General features: G+C 32.4%; 1 protein-coding gene across 4 annotated transcripts in view; it reads left to right on the forward strand.

Moving 5' to 3' along the window:
- LOC107691825 (voltage-dependent L-type calcium channel subunit beta-2-like) overlaps positions 1 to 9260 on the forward strand; it is a 33465-nt gene that overhangs the window by 12515 nt on the left and 11690 nt on the right. For 2 of the 4 annotated variants that reach the window (XM_016490631.1, XM_016490630.1), the window contains exons 3-6: positions 3275 to 3397; positions 3768 to 3904; positions 5249 to 5325; positions 7590 to 7954. In XM_016490631.1, coding sequence (XP_016346117.1) covers positions 3275 to 3397; positions 3768 to 3904; positions 5249 to 5325; positions 7590 to 7954 — 702 coding nt within the window. The remainder of the gene's footprint in view (positions 1 to 3274; positions 3398 to 3767; positions 3905 to 5248; positions 5326 to 7589; positions 7955 to 9260) is intronic. The other 2 variants (XM_016490632.1, XM_016490633.1) reach the window with 2 other exon arrangements.

The raw sequence follows: 9260 nt of genomic DNA on the forward strand, positions 1-9260 counted from the left end.
AAAAGAAAAACCATTACGCCTATGGAGAGTCCCCACAAGGATAGCTGACCAGACATGTGTGTGTGTGTGTGTATCAGTATAACCAGCTCCAGTTCGTCATGACTGTTTATAATCATAACTATAAAGTCTAGCAGGTGATTATCCTGTGACTGGTATGAATAGATTTCTGGTGTTTGGGAGAATACAATCTTTCTCTCTTTTTTCTTCTTTAAAATATCATTGTAATTCTCAATACAAAGCCTCATGAGACTGTTATTCTTGCTTTATAAATCATGCACTGAATTACTAAAATATAAGACACACAGCACCTTCAGGGTTTGTCAGGACATTGAGTGTGATCTTATTTTAAGGCTTAATTTATAGCTGAATGCTTTTTAGACGCTTTCTTTCAAAGGCAAATCAATGCTGTTAGGAGGCGATATATGAAATTGCACCCCGTTAGTCTTTCCCATCTATTTTTATTCTTCTATTTAATCTTGTTTTTGTCACACTCTCCTTCACCTCTAGGGGTGATAGCTATTTTTAGAGTTTGACATCAATCAGATTTAATAATTTATTTATTGAAAGCTCACATAAATATTGATAACAAAGCCAGATGGCCTGCAGTGAGCAGACAGAAGTAAAATATTCTTCACTGACCATGTTTCTAGAAATATCCACAACTATTCTCTCTCTCTCTCTCTCTCTCTCACACACACACACACACATACACACACACTGCAATTGTTACCTTAAAGACTTATTTCTGCCCGATTTAACATATAAAATATAGTTTTGTTGGTATAAATGTATGTATACTGTATAGCTTGGTTCGGTAAAACCAGTTAGTTTACCATTTTTAGGTTGCCACGTTTTGCAGTGGTTTCACAAATTGAACACTTTAAACCACTCTTGAAAGTGCCTTAAAGGAATAGTTCACCAAAAACAAAACAAAAACAGCACAATATATTCAAAGTCTTCATAAGGACTGAGAATAGAAACAAATGAGACATAATAAACATTAGAGCTGTAAAATTAATGTGGACAGCATAAAGTAAAACCAAAATAATCATGAGATTGCAAAACGTAATGTGCATTATGTAAATGTTTTTTAGTTTTACATATATAAATTTAAATGTTCACTACTCTGTAAGATTTAAATCAATATTTTATTCATCAAGGATGCATTACATTGATCAAAAGTGCCAGTAAAACATTTATAATCCCACAAAATATTTCTGTTTCAAATAGATGCAGTTCTTTTGAACTTTCTATTCATCTGTGAATCCTGAAAGATAAAATGCATCACAGTTTCAACAAAAATATTGTGCAGCACAACTGTTTTCAACATTGATAATAATCAGAAATGTTTCTTGAGCAGCAAATCAGCATATTATTATGATTTCTGAAGATCATGTGACACTGAAGACTGGAGTAATGATGCTGAAAATTCAGCTTTGATCACAGGAATAAATTACAGTTGAAAATATATATAAATAGAAAGCAGTTCTTTTAAATTATAATAATATTTTCACAATACTACTGTTTTTACTGTCTTTTTTTTATCAAATAAATGAAGCCCCTGTGAGCATAAAAGGCATCAAAAACATACAAATATGTAACTTATTTCAAGCTCTTGACTGTGTATAATGAACAATGTTTCCGTTTTGCTTTCCTAGGAGTGTAGGAATGAAATAATTTCACTCAACCAAAAACAACCTGAATCTGTGTTAAGATTTAGCATAAACACTCTCAAGTAAAGCAAACGAGCTGTCACATCAGATGTGTGTGTTTCTGCTGAATGTGAATGAAACTGTAGATCAGTCTGAACAGACATTTACACAAAGGGTTACAATCACTATGTCTGATCAATACTGCATGCGTTATGGAAAGTGGGGTTACATAAGAGGCAGACAGTGGCTGTGAAAACAAAACAAGGGGTTCAAAGCTGGCTCCTATAATAAATGTCGCATAGTATTACAACAATACAGTGCATAGTTTTGCATATCTTTTTATTCGATTAGAACATATAAAGATGACAGACTGAGATAAAGAAAGGGAAGATAAAGCAGCATTGTCTTGACAGATCATGGAGAGTCAGGCTTGCGTGTGATCAACCCACCATCCCCATTACCTTTAGAGGACACTGTGTCCTCTGTTTCGACACACCCATAATTCATTGCGTGTGCAGCCCATCATGTGGAAGTGAATTACACTTAAGAGTCCATACTGATTTTGCCCTTGTGTGTCAAACACTCATGTTCCTGCTTTTGTGTATTCCTGAAAACACTGAAAAATTATTTTTGTTCTTATTTTCCATAGAACACAAAATTAGATTTTTTATTTCTTTTTTATTATACCCTGGCAGTTTTATTTTCTTTTAGATAATGAAAGTGGATGAAATGGGTCTGTCAAGGTTTTTTCCCATGGGAATATGGAAGAAAATGAACAGTATAACCCCCATATATTTCTCCAGTTGACTGATTACATTAAGAATTGCAAAGTTTTTTGGGATGCTATGTTTAAGTATGCAAATAAGGCATTATCTAATTAACTATGTAATGATTTAAACATAAATCTGAACACTGGATAAAGCCAGGTTTAAAATTCTTGTTTCATTTTGTTGACATATTAGAGCTAATGATTTTTATTTTTTAGTATTTCTGATTTTTTTAAATCAGAAAATACTGTCAACCAAAAGAAAAAATACCATGTTTTTAGGAATGAAAACTTGTGTAAAATCAGGCAAATGATAAACAAAACCCTCGTCAGAATATAAATAGAAATAAAACTGCTAAGTTTGGTTTATGTAAAGTGCTGCTGAATTGCAGAGAAAACAGCCTGGAAAAATATGTTTAGTAATTGAAATCCACAGACATAAATAGATAATATGCAATACTTGAAAGTGTATCTTGGATGTTTTCTTTCACTAGTCATGAAAAAAGCAATGTTTTTTCTGTAGTGTCTTGCATTAAAGGACAAGAAAGCAACATAAAAGTTAGAGCTTGTAAATCTGCTGAACACAAACAATGATTTTGCCTGAAGAAATTATGTTTTTCCTGCATAATTCTGAGATTTTAGATTTTATAAGAAAAAAAAAGTAAAAAAAATAAATAAATAATAAAAAAAAACAATTTGAATATTGAACCCTATTGTATGGACACTGATGCATTTTTCAAAATATCTTCTTCTGTGTTCCACAGGTTTGAAATGCATGAGAGTTGTTGTTGAAATCTTTCTCTTCTGCTATTTGCTAATATTTCATACTGTACTCGCTCTTTGTTCTTCTACACAGTCTAAACCAGTGGCGTTTGCAGTACGTACTAATGTTGGCTACAGTGCTTCTCTTGAAGACGACGTCCCTGTGCCTGAAATGGGAATCTCATTTGAGGCTAAAGATTTCCTTCATGTTAAAGAAGTATGTATTTAAACATGTATCCAAATTCACATGTAGTATACAGATTATAACAGTTGAGTAAAGTGTTTTTAAAGACCTGAGCAAATAAAATGAATACTTTTGTCCATATCACAACAAACACAACACACTCAAAATACATCACACATTACAGATTCTTTAACTAAAACAGACTTGCACACATATATAACAAGGCCTTGAAATACAGTTTATGGCAGAAAGTATATCTGCAAATTTAAAATAACCAAGATTCATTTTTCAATTCCAGTTTTTACATTTTTAGTACTTAATATATTTAAGATTGTGTTTGGCCTTGAATTTTTGCTTTGTAAGGTTCGGTGGGAATGGTATTTTAATGTGTGTTTAATGACAGAAATTTAATAATGACTGGTGGATTGGTCGCTTGGTGAAAGAAGGGTGTGACATCGGTTTCATCCCAAGTCCGGTGAAGCTTGAAAGCATTCGCATCCACCAGGAGCAACGTGTAAAACAAGGAAAATTTTACTCAAGGTATATGTTCCACTAACACACAACGCATAGTTCTTCACTAAACAAAATATTACAGAAAAAAACTTTTAACAAAACTAGACTGTTTCCCAAAAGCATCCCTTGTGAAAAAGAAGTGTGCTTAATTCAGTTAATTGAATTGAATTGAAATAATTGTATTGAATGTGTGCTTGTAGTGTATTTCAAATCTTAAAAGTGTATATTTAAAAATCTCTACTTGCACATAAAAATATTAATGAAATAAAAGGCCACTTAAGTGAAGAAACTTTCATGACTGTTTCTAAAGACTTAAGCACACTTTTAAAAAGTGCAATTTGTAATTCCAAATCAAACGTTTATTTTAAATTTCATATTTTAAAGACAAATAATAATACAAAGATGTACTTAGGTCCTACTTAAATGGGTCAAAAAAGCACTCTAAAGTTCATTTAATTGTCATTAACATGCAATTAAGTGTAAAAACATTACTTTTAGTTTACACTTAAGTATATTCTTTTAAAGTATATTATTTCCATACTCTTTAAACAACGCATAGTTCTTCACTAAACAAAATATTACAGAAAAAACTTTTAACAAAACTAGACAGTTTCCCAAAAGCAGCCCTTGTGAAAAAGAAGTGTGCTTAATTCAGTTAATTTAATTGAATTGAATTAATTGTATTGAATGTGTGCTTGTAGTGTATTTCAAATCTTAAAAGTGTATATTTAAAAATCTCTACTTGCACATAAAAATATTAATGAAATAAAAGGCCACTTAAGTGAAGAAACTTTCATGACTGTTTCTAAAGACTTAAGCACACTTTTAAAAAGTGCAATTTGTAATTCCAAATCAAACGTTTATTTTAAATTTCATATTTTAAAGACAAATAATAATACAAAGATGTACTTAGGTCCTACTTAAATGGGTCAAAAAAGCACTCTAAAGTTCATTTAATTGTCATTAACATGCAATTAAGTGTAAAAACATTACTTTTAGTTTACACTTAAGTATATTCTTTTAAAGTATATTATTTCCATACTCTTTAAAAGTACTTTTTTCATAAGTGATCTGAAGCCTAAGTAGATTGTTGAGACGACTGGTGCCAATGTTTTCTACAATGTGCTTAGGCTTACAATGCTTTTAAACGTAACTTTTGCTATGGCCTGCTGAAAATAAAGAGCTTGAAATGGTTTTAATGTCTTTAACTGCTCATTAAAACCCACTGAATCTGCTCAGGTCACCAAGGCTGTTTTTTCTTCAGAAATAATTTTAAGAAATGTTTAGAAATGTTAAATACATAGAAGAAAACTAAACCCATTACACCTTTCTTTTTTGTTAAGGATTCTATGTTGTTCTTTTGTTTTACAGTAAACTAGGGGCAAACTCTTCATCCAGTTTAGGAGACATTGTTTCAAACTCACGTAAATCAACCCCTCCATCCTCAGGTATGTTATCGACATTGGTTGTCACTTTAAAACAGCACATCAAAAAACTTTTATTGTGAAATACTTGGTATATTATATGTCACGTTATATTATATTGCAGTTTTCAACACATCCTCTACCCCAGTCAAAAAAATCCTAGAGGAATGTGAATGTGATTTACTTTGGGAATTTTATACTTTAAGACAGACATTTTCATGACTGTTTCACACTTAAGTACAGTTTTAAAAAGTGCACTTTGTAATATTGTCAAGTTTTATTAGTATATTATCATGCTTTAAAGAAGTACACTTTAATGTGGAAGAAGAACATTGTAGTGTGTTATTTGATGTTACCAAAATATATTTTAAATGTACGAATTTACAAGTTCATCATTACACATGTGCAATTACAAATATATTCAAATACATTCATACATATTCTGAAAAAAGTGTTATTAATTATTGAATGTGCACTTGTAGTGTACTTAAAATCTTAAAAGTATATTTTGATAAAATGTACAGATAATATAATATTAATGAAATAAAAGGCCACTTAAGTGACTTAAAGAGAGAAACGTCCATAGCTCATTTTCTGAAAACACTTAAGTACACTTTTAAATAGTGACCTTTGTAATAATGTCAAATTAAAACTTTTGGTTACATTTTATTTTAAGGTGTCCTTGTTACAGTGTAATTATACATTTAAGTACTGAGAAATCTTAATTAACCACAGTACATGCACTTACTATATGGTTTTAGGGTTAGGATAAGGGTTCGGCTTAGGGTTACTTGCATGCAATTATGCATAATTTATTGTTATCCTAATAGCAAGTACATGTAACAAGGACACCTTAAAATAAAGTTTTACCGAAAATTTACTTTAAAATACATTTTAAATAAGTATGTTCTAATAATAATTCTAATAATGACTAACATACTAAAACACATGTAAAGAACTTTATTAGAATTTTAACGGTGGTGTGTTATTTGTTATTGCATTTAAATGGATTATATTTTAAATGGATTAAATTGCAACTTAATTAAAATAGATTTAAATACATTACATACAGGTTTCAATAGGAATGACATTAAAGTATATTTTAGTTTATCATAAATGCTTGTCAGTACATCAGCAGCACTTTAACCATATTTCTTAGACAACAGAAGTCCAACTTAAAGGGTTAGTTCACCCAAAAATGAAAATTAGCCCACAAATTACTCACCCTCAAGTCATCCTAGGTGTATATGACTTTCTTCTTTCAGACGAATCCAGTCGGAGTTATATTAAAAATTGTCTTTGATCTTTCAAGCTGTTTAATGCCACTCAGCAGGTGTTGCATGCATCAGTCCAAAAGCAGTTAAATAAAAAGCGCCCATCCATTAAAAAAAAAGTGTCTCACACGGCTCCGGGGGGTGAACAAAGGCCTTCTGTAGCGAATCGATGCGTTTTTGTAAGAAAAAATATCCATATTCAAAACGTAATAATCGCTTTAATGTAGCTTGCGCCAACAGTTGAGGTCAGTGCTGCGCATGCGCCGATGAGTCTCGTAAAAACCAACGTTTGTCAACAGGAGCAAAGGAAGCAATCCGTCATCCGCCCGGAGCTGCTTCCGTTTACAACAGTGAGCGCAAGCTACATTAAAGGGATTATTAAGTTTTGAATATGGATATTTTTCTTACAAAAACTCATCGATTCGCTACAGGAGGCCTTTGTTCACCCCCCGGAGCCGTGCGAGACACTTTTTTTTATGGATGGGCGCTTTTTATTTAACTGCTTTTGGACTGATGCATGCAACACCCGCTGAGTGCCATGAAACAGCTTGAAAGATCAAAGACAATTTTTATTATAACTCCGACTGGATTCGTCTGAAAGAAGAAAGTCATATACACCTAGGATGACTTGAGGGTGAGTAATTTGTGGGCTAATTTTCATTTTTGGGTGAACTAACCCTCTAAGTTAATCAAAAAAGCTTTAGTTTATCTAATTGAATTAAATATTAATTTAAACTGTAATAGTTGTATTTAATTGCAATTAATATGCAATTAAGTGTCCAAAACCATTACATTCAGTTCATACATATATAAGTATATTAGCAATTAAGTATTCTTTTAAGTATGCTAAAGTTTACTCCTTTTTCACAAGGCAATGTTTTTACTGAAATGCTGTGTGCTTCAGTGCATAACTGTAATTCAGTGTCTCATCAATGATTGTTGTGCATTGTGTATCTTTACTTTGTGTATGAATTCCCCCGTGTGTTTTGCTGAAGCTCATATGTATGTGTGTAGCTGTGGACATAGACGCTGCAGGGTTAGATCCGGAGGAGAGTGACCCTCCTCTCCATCAGCGTTCACCAAAAGCCAGCCCAAACACAGTAATATCCCCTTTAGCCCGTGAGAAACGAATGCCTTTCTTTAAGAAGGTAAAGGATGCTCCCTCGCTCTGCATCTGTCCGTCACAGCGGCATCACGCAGAGCCTGTTTTCGCTTGTCTTCGTCCGAATGCCCATGCCAGCTTGCTCCACTCACTCTTTCCCTTCTCTCTCCCTGTCTTGTCTTTGTTCCTCTGTATCCCAATCTTTCACACTCCCTTGGTCTTTTCTTTTTGTCTGTTTCCCTTCTTCCTTTCTTCAGCTAAGCAGAGGCATAAGTCGGTAAGTCGGGCCTCACAGAGAGCCGTGTGATCAATGGCCACTCATTCCTGTTATGCAGTACTTAGAGTTTATTAATTATAGCTTATTGTTATAACAGGATGGAATCTGCTCAGTGACGGATTTACATGATAGTTTTAATCTGAAGATAATTTTGATACACTGTATATACACTAGTAAAAGTGTGGAATAATGAAGGTTTTTTAATGTTTTTGAAAGAAGTCTCTTCTGCTCACCAAGGCTGCATTTAATTGATCAAAAATACAGTAAAAACTGTAATATTGTGAAATATTATTACAATTTAAAAGAAACGCTTGCTATGTGAATATATTTTAAAATGTAATTTATTTCTGTGATCAAAGCTGTATTTTCAGCATCATTACTCCAGTCTTCAGTGTCACATGATCTTCAGAAATCATTCTAATATGCTGATTTGCCGCTCAAGAAACATTTCTTACTATTATCAAAGTTGAAAACAGCTATGCTGCTTTGTATTTTTATGAAAACCATGATTCAGCATGGATGCTTTAAATTAATCAAAAGTGAAAGTAATGACATTTATAATGTTACACAAGATTTCAAATAAATGCTGTTCTTTTGAACTTTCCATTCATCCTGGAAAAAATAATCTCAAAAATATTAAGCAGCAAAATCTGCTTTCAGCATTGGTAATAATACGAACCATTATAAATAATTTAGCACTGATAATAACTCAGCAGCAAATCAGCATATTAAAATGATTTCTGAAGGATCATGTGACACTGAAGGCTGGAGTAATGATGCGGAAAATTCAGCTTTGCATCACAGCAATAGGAAAATATAATAACATATAAAGCATTTTCCATATGCTGTTTTTACTGTATTTTTAGTCAAATAATTGCAGACTTGGTAAACTAAGACTCTTTTCAAAAACATAAAAAAAAAACTTGACTAATAGTGTATCTATAGAACAGAATATAATGTTTTACAGTGAAACCAACTTATACCACAAAACATCTCTAAAAGTGCGGTCACATTTACCATTGCTTGGCGAAGTTTCACAGATGATTTCAATAGGAATCCATGCTATCGAGAGTTTCGCGAAATGTTCCACACACAGATTTGCTCAACAGAAAGCTGCTTTTCTTATAACGTGACTTCTGAAGCAATCAAAACTAACAAAAGAGCAACAATATGTAAGTGCAAATGACAAGTGTCAGTTAGCCTAACACAGTACAGTACACGTTGCAAGGTATTTATATATATATACTGTACATACACACACACAGTGCTAGAGTTAGAGGGTCAAATAAAGATGGAACAGATGTGT

The sequence above is a fragment of the Sinocyclocheilus anshuiensis genome, unplaced genomic scaffold, assembly GCF_001515605.1.
Source record: "Sinocyclocheilus anshuiensis isolate Anshui unplaced genomic scaffold, SAMN03320099.WGS_v1.1 scaffold206, whole genome shotgun sequence".
NCBI lineage: Eukaryota > Metazoa > Chordata > Actinopteri > Cypriniformes > Cyprinidae > Sinocyclocheilus > Sinocyclocheilus anshuiensis.